The following is a 15,051-nucleotide window of genomic DNA, read 5'->3' on the forward strand; positions in this document are numbered from 1 at the left end:
AAGAGCCCAAATATTGAGAGGGATGATGGTAAAGGAGTGAGTAAAGACGGGTTAGCAAATGTAGAATTTGCATTCATCTCCTCAATTCTCACTTGTAGCTAGTTGCTGGTTATATGCTTAGTTTAATTTTCTCCCTGCTCTTGTAAGAAAGATGTAGATTTAAATTATGTTCCTTACTGTAAGCGTTGGTGTTATCTGTGAGTTGCAAAATGTTGACATTATGGCTAGAACAGTTACTGGGAGTCACTGCTTTCATTTCAAACTTAAAAAAACAAACTAGGATAAATTAGAAAAACTTTTTTTTATTCAATAAATATGTATTAAAAAATATGTTCACTGAGCATGCACTATGTGCCAGGCACTATCCTAGGCCCTAGGGATACAGTAATGAAACAAAACAGACACAAATCATGGCCCTCATGAGGCTTACATTTTAGATAAAATAAATGAAATTAGTAAGTTATCTACAGAAGATAGTGCTATGGAGAAAAATAAAAGGGGAAGGGAAATAAAATGAAAGATCAGAAGGGACTGTCATTTTACATAGTGTAGTCAGGAAAGGCTTATTCCCAAAGTAGGTATAATTCAGCGAAGATCTGAAGGAAGACAGGAGGTATGCTTTTAAAATTGAAGGGAAAAGATCTAGGGTACTAGCAATTTCTGTTTCCATATCTGGCTGCTGGTTACACAGGCATTTTAAATTTGTAAAAATTCATCAAAGTTGCACATTTACCGTTTGTATATGTTATATTTCCCTGAAAAAAATATAAAAGGTAAAAATTTCGAGCAAAAAGAACAAATTACAAAAAGAAGGAAAATATTTCAGATATGGTGTCACTTTTGGCCATGCAGCAGAACAAGACTCTTTTCCGCACACAGCACTGTGTTTCTAGGGAATGATATAATTTCCTGTTAAGAGAATCTTCACATTTTATTATCTCAGTATATGCAGAGTTAAATCCCCCGATGCAGTGTTGCATCACATGTTAAAAGTTTAGAAACAAACTAGTAAGACTTCTTGTCTCTATTTATGGGTTCTTTTTCAGTTTACAAGTAAGTACAGGAGGCGGCCCCCCTGGTGGTGGTGGGGAGGGTAGAGGAGCTGTGTCGTAAGGGTTAAGCACCTGGGCTTTGAGGTCGGAACGCTTGGGCTCAAATCTCAGCTACTAATCAGCTATTTGATCTAGGGCCTGTGCCATAAAGGACAAGTCTTGCTCAAAGAATGGTTGGGCCCTTTGCCCTTGGCTCCTGGGAAGTAAATGCTAACCTTGGAATATCCTGCCTGATAAGAATGTCTGTATTTGCCTGGGGACCTAGGGCCACGCCAGATAGTCTGTGCTAACAATGTGATTTATGATGGAGACCTTGGGCCACAAGATATCAGCTCAAGCTCTGGAGGGGCTAGATGCTAAGGTCAGTCATGGTGGCCGTCAGGTGGGTCTATGTACCCAACTCCCGATAAAAACTCTGGACAGCAGGTCTGAGTGGGCTTCCCTAATTGGCAACACTCCATGTGTACCGTCACAGTTTTGCTGGGAGGTATAAGCTCTGTCCACATGACTCCACTGGGAAAGGACAACTGGAAGCTTGGTCTGGTGTCCCCTGGATTCTGCCCTATGCATCTCTTTGCTTTGCTGATTTTAATCTGTATCCTTTTGCTGTAATCAACTGTAATTGTGAGTATAATTGCTTTTTTGAGTTCTGTGTGTCCTTCTAGTGGGTTTCTGAACTTAAGAGTGGTCCTGGATACCACCCAACTGTGCAGGCCAGTTACATAACTTCTGAGTCGTGGTTTTCTGGGAATAGGACTTTATGAAGAGCAACTTTATGAAGAATGTAGGTAAAGTACTTAGCAATGTGCCTGGCAACACCAAGGAATAAAAGCATGGTTGCCTGTTTTTATTTCTGCTTTCACAACTGGTTTTGGTCTAGAAAGAGAACTTCTCTGAACTGCTGTTGAATGAGACCCTAACTTGCCTGGAATCTGATTAATAGGAAGAAACGGGGTACACTCTGTGGCAAGAGTGTAGGGTTGAGTAAAGGGTAACAGATGTTGGCTGCCGAAAAACTTCTAAATAGAAAATGCTGGAGACACTACCTATAGTGCCCACATTACCACACCAACCGATGCACCGCATGTGACACCAGAGCCCGACTCTTCTTGGTACTATCAGACTATTTTCTGTGGTACAGTTTTCATATTTTCTACTGTTCCTGCCTTTCTTTGTCAAAATATGACAGAAACTAATTCTTTTAATTACCAATCTGTACATATTTTTCATTGCCAACTTTTATTTACTTATTGTTATGAAAACCCGCTAATCCTGATTTTGAGTTTACTTAAACATAAACCATCTCCTGCTGTGTTTTTAATCACTTCTTTAAATAAAAGCTGCATAGAATTTTTCTTAAGCTAGATTAAAAAATACCAAATACCAAGGTTTTAAATTGATTACATATAGTAATTTGAGTAAATATACATTTCAAAAGACTCATTCTGAAAAGAGAAATGTTATGTGAACTTACAATGATATAAAGAATTTACTTCTGAAATATTAACTACTCTAGTAAAAAAATTAATGTACTTACTTTAAATGTTGGTGAGAGATAATTTTTAAGAAACCAGAACTTCACTGGTGTTTTGGTGTTCCGTAAAACAGAAAGCATCATAATTCTGCATAAAACAACAATAAACTCAATAAATTAACATTAATAGGGGTTCATCCTACTTCTCTTAAGGCTTTTAAATATTTAAAGATATTAATTGGTAGTTTTCACTATGAATTATGGAGAAATAGTGACATATCTTCAAATATTATGGCTGCTCAGCAAGTATGTAACGTATAAGAATATGATATATGTATATATACACATATATTGTATACACATATGTATATATATATATATGTGTGTGTGTGTGTATATATATATATATATATATATATATATATATATACACATATATATATATACCTGGTATAGACTAAATTGATTGCTTTTTGTTTGTTCCAGCTGACAAGAGAAAGAAGCTAGTCTGAAACAGTCTTTTGTTTAGTTAAACTAGCGTCTAATCTTGGCTCTGTTACTGTGTCATTAATAGCAGGTGTGTAAACCTTGAAGGGCTGAACAACATGTCTATTTTGATAAAGTCACTGGACAGGCCATTTGTTTTGCTATCCTAGACCTCTGATTGGAGAAAATACAGATGTATCTAAAGTACATCTTAAAATATCAACACATATTCAAACATTTTCGAGGCGTTCTCTGTGATCCTTCTATATAAGCAGTTAAAAAATAGCCCTTTGTAGTTATAAATATTGCTTTCCTCCTCTCAGACTCCTCCCCCTTTTTATAAAACATGGTATTTCTTCACCAGGAAAGGAAAATTTACTATATATTCTTTTTTTTCCTCACACATCTTATTACAAAATATGTCCATTTTCTAACCTTAAAGAATAACAATATTTCAAATCAAACACATGGAATTTCACTGTATTTAGAAAATATTCCCTCATAATTTTAGGTAAAACAACAAAAAAAAGCAAGGTGCAAAAGCACTATGTACTTTGTTACTATTTGGGTAAAAGGGAGTTAAAAAAAGAAAAAATACATATTTGGGCTTGTCTATACATATATTTGGCAGGCTATGAAAATAATAACATTGGTTTCCTGTGGGAAAGGGAACTGCGTATCAAGGAAACAGAGGTGGGAGATTTTTTTTTCCACTGTAATTTATTTTTTTATTTTTTATTTTTTTTTACGGCCATGAAATTACCAGTGGTCTTTTTATTTAAGGTAATAGAGGCTTCTTTTAATTTTTTTAAATTTATTTTATTTTTATTTATGGCTGTGTTGGGTCTTCGTTTCTGTGCAAGGGCTTTCTCTATTTGTGGCAAGTGGGGGCCACTCTTCATCGCGGTGCGTGGGCCTCTCATTATCACGGCCTCTCTTGTTGCAGAGCACAGGCTCCAGACGTGCAGGCTCAGTAATTGTGGCTCACGGGCCCAGTTGCTCCGCGGCGTGTGGGATCTTCCCAGACCAGGGCTCGAACCCGTGTCCCCTGCATTGGCAGGCAGATTCTCAACCACTGCGCCACCAGGGAAGCCCTCTTTTATTTTTTTCAACTTTAAAAATTCTTTTTGGACCATGTAAATGTATTACTTTTCAAAACATTAAATAAAAAAATATACCTACCTTAAAAAGCGTTCATATAAATGGCCAGAAGCAACTGAAAAAATGTTTAGAACGTCTGTTTCCTCATTGTCTTCTTTTTTATGCAGCCTCCTTGCGAAACTTTGAATGAAAAAGAAGTGACCGTCATTTTCTTAATACACATCTGCAAACTTTACATACCTAAATAAAATATTAAATTTGATAAGAAATAAAAACAGGAAGGCTTTTCAAAATGAATGGTTATTACATTGTAAACAAGTACTTATCCTAAAAATTATGAATTATTTAAACATGTGACAATATAACTTGAAGTTGTATGACTTTTTAAAATTGGACAACATAGAATGCAATTATATTTTCTCTAGGTTAATGAGATAATACCTTTGAATCTTTGTGAGTTACAAAAGTTGTTTTAAGAGCAGAGAATGAACTGTGGCATGCCATGGCTATATGCAACATACTGAGGCTTCAGGAAGGCCGATCGTGAGGGAGGAAACAGAACGTGCAAGTGTTAACAGTGGCACACCAGAACTTCCGTCTGTGCTACCAGGGGAGGCCCCTGAGTGCTGTGGACGTGGCTTCCCAGGATAAGAGGCTGTAAGAGGCGCCCGCAGCTTAGAGCTCCTCTGGCCAGGGGTAGCCTCCCCACAGGCTGCGGGGACCTCTGTGCCTTGGGCGCGTCCCCAGGAGGGATAAGGCAGCACTGGGGAGCCACATCCATTCGCCGCAGCTTCATCTGGGCCCAGCTGTCCCTGTCGCCACTTTCTGGACCCAGGCCAGCCTTCGATATGCCCCACCTCATATACAAGAGCGACTGAATCTTATTTGGGGTATTCATAATGTATCGTTTCTTCTTTTTCCTATTTAAAATTTTTATTTAATTAGAAATCTCATTTCTATACGCACAGATATTTAAAATGACTGATTTTAGAAAACTAAACAATTCACAATTGACATGGAATATATTTTGCCAAATAAGAATTGTTATGGCAGATGTATTCTTGAAATGTTTTCTCATTGTAATCCCCCAAATAAGAAAAATACACAGTTGATTCAGGGAGGAAAAAAAAAAAGTCACTTGAAGTTAGTATTAAAACTGAGATAAAAAAGTGAAAACACTGTAACATACACTTATGTATCTGGAGGAGTTACCGTCCCCCAAACTTACCTTCTCTCTTTCTAACAAAGCAGCATTTTGTTTTGGTGTCCTCTCTGTGTAATAAGTGGCTAAGCCATAGTTTAACAGTTACCTTTACTCCTCCTTGTCTCTACCTTCTGATTTTAATGGAAGCTCATGAACAGATACTCTTTAAAATGCCCAGATTCTGTTACATTATCCCCTGTCAAACAAACCTACCCTGAAGTCATCTCAAAGTAGTGAGTTCGAGCCTTTCTTGATCAGTAACCAGTTCAATGCACATACTGGGACGGTAACACGATTCTTCCTATCAAACAAGGAGTCAACTATAGAAAAAGAGGCCTAAACTGGGCAAAATCCAAAATGACGGGAGTGCTTCTGATTAGTATAACAGAATCTGCTTAGGTTGTTGAAGCTATTTGGCCTGAAGTTTCTATTTCTTATCTTTGATAAAAATGATCAATAGTTCTCTATCATAATTCAAATTAAATTCAGATCTCTAAAATGGACTTTCAGAGTTGTTTACAATGTGGATCTACAGCAGCCCACTTCTGTGTTTGCCCACCTAACGCCCTTTACGCTTCTAGTCACGATAACTTGGTATTGTGGGCAGCTGGGTGGGTGAGTAGTTATTCCTCCTCTAATTTCATTCTACGAGGTTTAGGCAGGATGGGCCTTCTTGCTGGCTCTAGAGGTAGTCACACGACCCAAGCTTAGTCAGTAAGTCACAGGGATCAGTTCAGTCTGGTATACAAGGCAACAGCTGGGCCAATGAGTCAGACTTGGAACTTGTGCTGGTAACTATCTGGAAAGAGGCAATCTCTTCCCATGGGAGATAGACGGCAAGCTCTTTCTTGTAAAAGTCTGTCTGAAAATGAAGGAAGCATAGATAATAGAACTAGGCGTTGGAGAAAGAGTTTCTGGACTACATCACCTGAATGCCCAAAGGCAGTTCTACTCCTGGACTCTTTAGATATGTGAGCCAAAATATTCCTTTTTTGCTTAACGAATATAGGTCCCAACCTAACTTAAAGATTCCCCCTTATATTCAATATCCCAGCTAACCTGGGCTACTTCCTGTTCCTTGAGAAACGTACCCAATCGTTTTGACTTCACGTAACCAGATACCTTCACTCTGTCTCCTGTCCATCCTTTAGAACGTATCTCAGCCACACACTCCTCCAGAGCCTTTTCTGAGGTTCCTCCTAACTCGATATAGACTTTCTCTCCCTTGGTTTGAACAGCCCTTTATGTTCAGTTGCCTTATAGCTCCAGTTTCCTGTCTTACATCAGTAACATTTATGTATTTGTCTTATCCTTTCTAGAGAAGATCTGTGCTTGACTTAAATGTTTACCATCTGCCGGGCTTCCACAAACTAGACTCCTGATGGGTCTATAGTTAAAATATTCATTAGTAATCACCTTTTAATGGAATCCCACACTCCTTTTTTTTCATCTTTATCAGAAAGGATATCTTCCTGAATTCTGTCTGGCTTTTTTTGTACCTAGATAGCATGGTAAAGAAAAACTTTAGAATTTTGTAGATTTAAATATTATGCTGCATGGTTAGAAATATATGGACAAGGTGACCCTTGTAAATCTAAGATAGTTGTAGTAAATGAAGCCAAGAAAGATCTTAGTATATTATAGACACAATCTGATTTCAACTATCAGTTCAGCCTCTTGTTTTTGGTGGCTACCTCCATATACTGCTAAATAATGTGCTTATACTTGTATTTACTGAATTGTCAACTGTGGATGTTATCTACTGTATATCTGATTCATGGAGTTTAGGCATTATTCATTCTTTGTAACAAAAGATGAGCAGCTTACTTATATCACCCTTCCCTTCCCCTCTGTCTGGAGGTTTTGGTAATACTATCTTTATCATTAGTTCTTCTACTGAGTATTTTTGTAACTTTAAATAATGCTTAAATCTGTATTTTTTATTCCAACAAATTCAAGTTTCTCTTGCATGGCCTGTTATAAGGATACTAATATCTCTACCTTTTCCCTCTGCCTCCCAACTTACATTAGCTAAAATTTTACTTTACCATTGTAAGTATGGATAATATTTACATTTAGCTTGGTAAACGTAACTGTATCTTTTGCACTATGCTATGTTTATTCTACAACTTGAAAATCCGTAAAAAGTGCTTATTGTGACACTGTAAATACAACACACTGAAGAGCTGAAAGGCTGCTACGATTACATTTTCCTCCACACAGTTATGAGGATGTGACCACCCTGCCCTCCTAGGAGACTCCTGGTTCACATGGATTCTGTTTTCTCACATTTCACCAATACAGAAGTATATTTTTCTTGGAATTTTATTATATTTATTTTTTCTTGTGGTGAGATATACTTCTTCTTTACCATATACCTAATATTTTCCAGTTTATTATTCTTGTTACTTAACTGTCTGGAATTCCTGTCTTCTTGAAGACATTTTTCTTGGGGCTTAACAATTAACTGCCTCTTTCAAGCTTTCTTTGCGTTGGTTTTTACATTGATTTCACCATTTCTTAAAACACCTATTTTCCTCTTTCTTTTTCTTCCTCTTCATTGTGCTGGCAAACACCTTCAAGAAGGGGTGTGAAAGATAATTTTTCTAAATCTTCCATCTTCAGAGAATATTTGCCTGAAGAACCCTAGATTCAAAGTAATTTTCCTCAAAACACTGAAATCTTTGTTTTGTTGTCTTGAAAATGAAACATCTGATGCTAGTGTTAGTGTCATTCTATTGCAGTGACCTGCCTTTTCTCCTTGGTAGTTTTTAGGATCTTGTGTGGGCCATTTTTCACTCATTTGTGGACCTCTTGACATGAACGTGTTTATATTTCTCTATCTGTGGGGTACTTTCCTTCCTCCATTTTCTGTTCTTCCTTCCTGGAATTCCTATTACTGGGCTCCAGTTCATGGGCTGAACCTTTATCTTGCTTATCTTTTCTCCTCCCTTTTTCCTGTCCTTTTGTGTAATTCTGAGAGATGGAAGGTGAGCAGATAAAACTGTTACTAAAAAACAACTGAAGCACCTAGGTAAGGTTAGGCTGTAGAACGTTTGCTTCAGGTAAGGCATGATTATCACCCTCAAAGATTTGGTGGCTTTGGTGAAAGAGTCAGACCTCCTCTATACCAGGGACCAACAGGTAAAATTAGAGCCAATACAGAGAGTGAAAAAAAAACCAGCTCAAGAAAAAGAAAACAATAATTTTTCAATGATCAAAATTCCTCAAAGATGAGACATCCCCAGTCTCCCAGCAGAAATAATATTTTTCTCTCCTGTTTGTAGGGCTAGGATAAAACTAGCTGGAATGCTGGTCCTAAAAGGCTTGGGGTGAGTTAGTAACTTAAGCAGCTGGTCTGAGTTTGTGGGGTTTTTCATCTGGAATGGCCAGAAGGAAATGTATCAAGGACAGAGTATAAGTTTCTCTTCCTGAGAAAGGAAGTCAAAGTCAGTAGAGGAAAAATAGTATCAAAGATGAGTATAAACATGTATAACTGATCACAGGATAAAGAGCAGAGGTGATAAGAAACTGGTTATGATGTGGGATGCAAGGTAAATTTTGATGATTTGGTAGTTTAGAATCTATGCAGTATGTAAGGTGAGAGTTCTGGTAGCCTACCATTATTAGATTATAGAGATTCTGGCAAAATGGGTGTTTTCTAGTTATCTTTGCATATTAATTTCTACTCTACTGCATTGTAGATGGAGAACATACTCTGTATGAGTTCATTCTTCTGAAATCTGTTGAAACTTGCTTTTCAACTAAACGTAAAGCTAATTTTTATCAATGTCTTCTGTGTCTGAAAGATTGTTCATTTGGTGTTATTGGCTATTGTGTTCTATATACATCTATTAGGTCAAGATTTATAATCACACTGCTCAAATTTCCATCTCTAATGAGTTTTTGGTCTGCCTGTTATATCAAGTACTGAGAGACGTATGTTAAAAATATCCCAGTATTATAGAGAATTGCCAGTTTCTCTTGGTAATTCTATTTCTGCCTTATATACACATATAAAGTAACCTTCTTTATCTTTCATAATGTTGTCTTAATATCGCTGATATTAGTATAGCCGTACAAGCTTTGTTTAGGTTAGTATTGGCCTAGTATACTTTTGCCACACTTTTATTTTAATCTTTACCCTGAAACTGTATTGTTATATATTAGGTGTTCCTTCTTGCAAACACAGAGTTGGGATTTAAAAAAAAATCCAGTCTGACAATCTTAGTCTTTGGACTGGAACATGTAGTCCATTTACATTTAATGTAATTGGGTTAAATTCTAACTTACTATTTTGTGCTTCTTCAATGGCACATGTATTCTGCTTTATTTCTTATTTCTTAGTCCATTTATATTAATTTGCTTCATTCCATTTTCCTCTTCACTATGACATTATGCCTTGTTTCTATTCTCTTAGTGGTTATCTTAGAAATGTAAAGCATTCAGATTTGCCCTAAAGCCTAAAAGTAATCATAATCCTTGTCCTGGTCAATATAAGAACTTTATATGTTATTATATACACCCCTATTTATATAATGCCTTAAATGCTATTGTTGTTTTTTAATTGATTTTTAAGATCCTAAGACATTATTGTTGTTTTATATATTCACTGTTCACAGATTCATCCACATAGTTGCCATTTTCTTTTCTCTTCATTCTTTTTTCAAACTCAGATCTTCCAACTGAGATAATTCTTTTTCTGCCTGAAGTATACCATTTAGAATTTCCTTTAGTGTGAGCATGCTGGTGGCAAATTCAGTTTTTTATTTGTCTGAAAATACCTTATGTTTTTTCTTGAAAAATACTTTTCAGGGTAAATTATATGAGGTTGGCATTCCTTTTTTCTTTCAGTGCTTTTAGGTATCATTCATTATCTTCTGGCTTCCATTATTACTGCTGAGAAACCAACTGTCAGGCTAACTATAGTTCTTTGAAGGTAATTTTCCTTTTTTCTTCTGGTTACTCTCAAGATTTCTCTTTGTCTTTTGTTTTCTGAAGTTTTATTAACAAGCGTCTAGGTGTAGATTTCCTTTTCATTATCTTGCTTGGGAATCACTCGACTTCCTGAATATGCAAATTAGTACCTTTCATCACTCATGAAAATTCTCAGCTATTATTGCTTCAAATAATACCTGTACCTCATTCTGTCTTTTGTCACCTTCTGGAACTCCATTTAAATGGATTTTATTTTTAAACACTCACAAAAGTACTTCATAAAGCTAAATTATCTTACCCTTATGGTAGACCTATAAGGAGGGTTTCATCATTAATTCCTATTATAGATAAGGAAAATGAGCTAGAAAGAGGTTAAGTAATCTGTCCAAGGTCACACAGCTGAGTGGCAGAGCCACATTTAAATCCAATCCTGGTATCTTAGATTTCTCACTCTATTCTCTACGCCTTTTATATACTCTCTGCTGTAGTTTCCTCTTTTTTAAGGTCAGTTGCATTTGGGATATGTCTTTTGGTCTATCTTCCAACTCACTAATTCTCTCTTGAGGCCTGTTAAAGCCACCCACTGAATTCTTTGCTCATTGTATTGCTCAGTTTTAGAAGTTCTACTTTAAAAAAAATCAGATATGCACTTTTTATAGTTTTTTATTCCCTGCAATTGTTTTCAAGCCTGTCTTTTATTTCTTTAAACACTTTAGGCATAGTTGTTTCAGTGTCTGTGTCAATAATTCTAACATATGGAGTGTTTGTGCATCTGCTCTCTGTTATTTGCCGTTTCTGTTGGTTTTCTTTGTTTATTTGGATATAGTAGTCTTATTCCAGAGATATATGGATGTTTCTGTCAGATGCCTGTAAAACCTTATTAATCTGGAGCCATTTTAGTGCAAATTCAAGGCTCAGGGTTCCTTTGATTTCTTAGGTGATACCAATTTGGGCTAAAAGACTGCGTGGTATACTTTACTATGGTTCATCCTTACCCTGAAGCTATAGCCAGCTTATTGCAGAGAGGGTCTTCTAATAGATTACCCACTTTATGTGGGTCTAGGGTTTTAATTTCTGTCCTTGCAAATTAAATCAAAATGACAGTTCAAGTGTACCAGGTTGAACAAATGTTTTAGGGCAACAGCAGCTTTCCTGGGATAAGAGAAGCTTCAGTGCTTGCTTACTTCACTAGGCTCTCATTTTCCCTTTAATTTTGGTTTTGTATTTCCTTATTATCATTACTGTCAGCTCCTCAGTGCTTTTAAAATTTTTAAATAACATTTCGCCCAGCATTGTTACTGATTTTAAGGTGAGTTTGTCCAAAAGAACTAAACCTGCCATCATTAAAAACTTTTCTGGTTTTTGAAACATCACTTTTTTTTTTTTTCCTGTTGAAAGTGGTAACTTTTCAACCTGCACTCCTGATCTCATCTCTGAAGCCTAATTTATAACATAATTTGGTTACAAATATAGTAGATACAGTAGACACATCATAACTTTAAAAAAAATCATTTCTTCTCTTCTATCTTCAAGCTCTCTGCTTTCCCTTCATGATTTAATCCTCTTCTTCCTTTCATTGCCAGAGTTCCAATATGACATTTTAGGTACTAAAACTGTGAAATCAGTCGTAAAATAAAAATTAATTAATTAAGGACAAAAAAATAATACTTAATATTAAGAACAAAGCCTATAAAAAGCTTTGGCCTCACACACTTGTACTTCCAGTATTTTGCTTTTGAAGCTGTTTAACACAACAATGACATCTCCTAGGTCTGGTTGAGAGTCAGTTTCTTCATGCCTAGAAGCAGAAAAAACATGTAAATATCTATAATCAATTTAAGAAAAGACATACAATTATGATGGTACAAATAACAGAATAAATTCATTTTGCAATAGACATAAGTATAATATCATTTGTGTATATGCCATATCTGCTGTTTCTATAGTCAATTAAGATATGCTGCAATACACTACAGTTTTCAAAATTATCCAATTTTAACTTAATACAAATTAAGATCGTACAAAAATAACTCACTAAATTTGATATCACCTAGTCACTCAGAAAGCACAGATTATAGCTTATCTTTATTACTGCATACTAAAATTATCACAAAAGTCAGATCTTTCGTATCTTTCATATACTGTAATAATTAAAATATGAAACATTTTCTAGACTTTAAAATAAGTTGTTTATATAGCATAATCAAAGGAAATCTACACCATACAACTACTTTTCAATATCTACTAGCCATTTTCAAATGCCAAAATTTGAAGTATGTCATTAAACTTATGAGACTGAAAATGTGTCTGCCATGTCTATCTGCATCACTTGGATCTATTTTATATTACACATTATGTAGTTCATAGTCTAATTTTCAACACTGCATAAATAAATCAAATATGACAGCTTTGCTCAAAAGTTTTTTGATACTATTTTCACTATGAACTGAAAAATGCTACTGTAAAAAGCATTTACCGTAAAACTGAATTTTTTCAAAGAGGGAAAGCAATCAGATGTCAAATTAGTGGATACTTTGCATTCAGTCAGACTTATAACATACGCTTGAAAATTTTTCTAAAACATAAACCTGGGGATTCTAGGGCTGTGCCGACTAACACGTCTCTGACTCTCACTCCCAGTTCCTCAGATGAGGTGCTAACCCGCAGCAGGAGGCACGGCCACTAGACCACTAGAAAAAAGGAAGTATTCCAACTTATGAAGTAGAAATGTCAAATCTCTTAAAAACTTGCAAGAGCTTCCAGTCCCCAAATGTTGCTCAAGGACATCAGCAACTTTAGCCGTCGGATCCACCGTCCACTGAGACCAGAACAGAGGCTGCACAACACTGCAGTTAGGCCCGGACGAGATCTAAAGCAACTTCCTCCATCCCAGATGGTAGAGGTAGTAGTGATGACGATTCCTGTTTTACTTCAGGCACTATTTTAAGCACTTTAATAGATATTAACTCATTTAATCCACACACCCATCCTCTGAGGAAGGTACAATAATTATCCTAGATCCAAACTAAGCCCAGGTAGTCTGGCTCTTCACGACTGCGCTATTACACCTTTATAAGTAACACTAAGCAACTAAAAATCACTGGATACATGAAGACAGTCAGCCATTGAAATGAAGGGAATAAGCCAAGAAGTCAGAGGACATGGGCTTCATTGATAAGGAATTAATACAGGGGAAAAAGAGAAGCATTCAAATAATTTATATTCTCAATAAGAGATGTGAGAGAATATTTCTCAGTAAAAGCCATTTACTTCAAAATGAAAGGATTCATTACACATCAGGAAGTTATTACTTTAAAAAAAGGATGCACACATATTTTTCCTGGAATTCTAAATATAAATATCATTTAGTTTTTTGTAAAGGAAAAGTTAATCACACTGCCTCTCATTTAGAATCCAAAACACTGGATGGCAGAATATGATGATGAAGTCTTGTTTCAAGCGTTCTGAGGAGAATTATAATCAGTACTATTATCAGTACTTAGAAAATAAGCAAAAGAAAGGCAAAAACATTTTCAGGCTTTTAAAATCAAGAGTATACCCCTAATGTTTCTATCGAAAATATTTGTAGAAATCTGGTGCATATCATGATATGGCAGGCAATATCCATTCCACCTTTTAGCATATACTGCAGAGGTTAGAAAGCTAAAAACTCTTTTTTTGTTTGTAGATTCTTTTTCAGCTATGGTTCTGGTTAATAATTAGATTCTACTAAACAGATACATGTGCATGTGATTTGGAATTTACAAGTACGGGAGGGTCAATGCAGTGATGCCTGTTTTCTTTGGGCAAGCAACGTCATGGAGACATAGAGGTTGTCTATGCCAGGGTTCCAGTGTGCAAACTCAGCTTTCTGGGGAACTGAGAGGGAGTTGACGTGTTGGTGGAGCAACTTCATGCTTTCTCACTCTTCTGATCATGGGAGAGGTAGCAGCTCTTTCTGGTTAGTGAGTTCCTTGGCTGGTCCCAGGAGCCGGCTCTCCTGGAGAGCTAGCTCCTCCAATCCTTCCTAGTCCAGTCAAAAATCCATTTCCGCAGGGCTTCCCTGGTGGCGCAGTGGTTGAGAGTCTGCCTGCCAATGCAGGGGACACAGGTTCGAGCCCTGGTCTGGGAAGATCCCACATGCCGTGGAGCAACTGGGCCCGTGAGCCACAATTACTGAGCCTGCGCGTCTGGAGCCTGTGCTCCGCAACAAGAGAGGCCGCGATAGTGAGAGACCCGCGCACCGCAATGAAGAGTGGTCCCCACTTGCCGCAACTAGAGAAAGCCCTCGCACAGAAACGAAGACCCAACACAGTCATAAATAAATAAATAAATAAATAAAAGAACGTGAATTTCTTTAAAAAAAAAAAAAAATCCATTTCCCCGTGTTAACTCCATCTCTGATATGGAAAGTCAGCCACCCAAACAAAAAATGAATGTGAAAGGTGAAAGACACATACAAAACCTATGATCAATAGTGAATTTGGTCAAGCTTATATTTAACTAACGGCAATGTGATGGTAAAGATCTAAACGTTTGGGGGGTGGGGTACTAAAAAGATGCTAAAATGCTTCAACTGAGGCACTTGAAAGGAGGAAAGGAGTGTGTGAGATGAAGGCTGAAGAGCGTCTCTGGAGAAGGCTGTTGCCAGGCTGTGAGTGTGCACCTCTACACGCCCCCTGGGGACGTGTGGGGAGCATTACCTTCTAATCCTAAACTCAGTAAGGTAGATGCTTTAAGGGGAAAGCACTTTGCAGTGCACTTTCCTGAAGTTGCGAGACACAGAGGACTGCATT

At 36.8% G+C, this 15,051-nt stretch overlaps 1 protein-coding gene across 1 annotated transcript in view; it reads right to left on the bottom strand.

Annotated features, from left to right (window-relative positions):
• The window catches only part of UGGT2 (UDP-glucose glycoprotein glucosyltransferase 2), a 180,089-nt gene that overhangs the window by 25,732 nt on the left and 139,306 nt on the right, over positions 1-15,051 (bottom strand). The window contains exons 30-33 of the mRNA XM_059902510.1: positions 11,969-12,053; positions 6,734-6,816; positions 4,195-4,293; positions 2,590-2,674 (exon numbers count right to left, since the gene is read on the bottom strand). Of these exons, the coding sequence (XP_059758493.1) occupies positions 2,590-2,674; positions 4,195-4,293; positions 6,734-6,816; positions 11,969-12,053 (352 nt within the window). The remainder of the gene's footprint in view (positions 1-2,589; positions 2,675-4,194; positions 4,294-6,733; positions 6,817-11,968; positions 12,054-15,051) is intronic.

Source organism: Balaenoptera ricei, chromosome 18 (assembly GCF_028023285.1).
Source record: "Balaenoptera ricei isolate mBalRic1 chromosome 18, mBalRic1.hap2, whole genome shotgun sequence".
Classification (NCBI taxonomy): domain Eukaryota; kingdom Metazoa; phylum Chordata; class Mammalia; order Artiodactyla; family Balaenopteridae; genus Balaenoptera; species Balaenoptera ricei.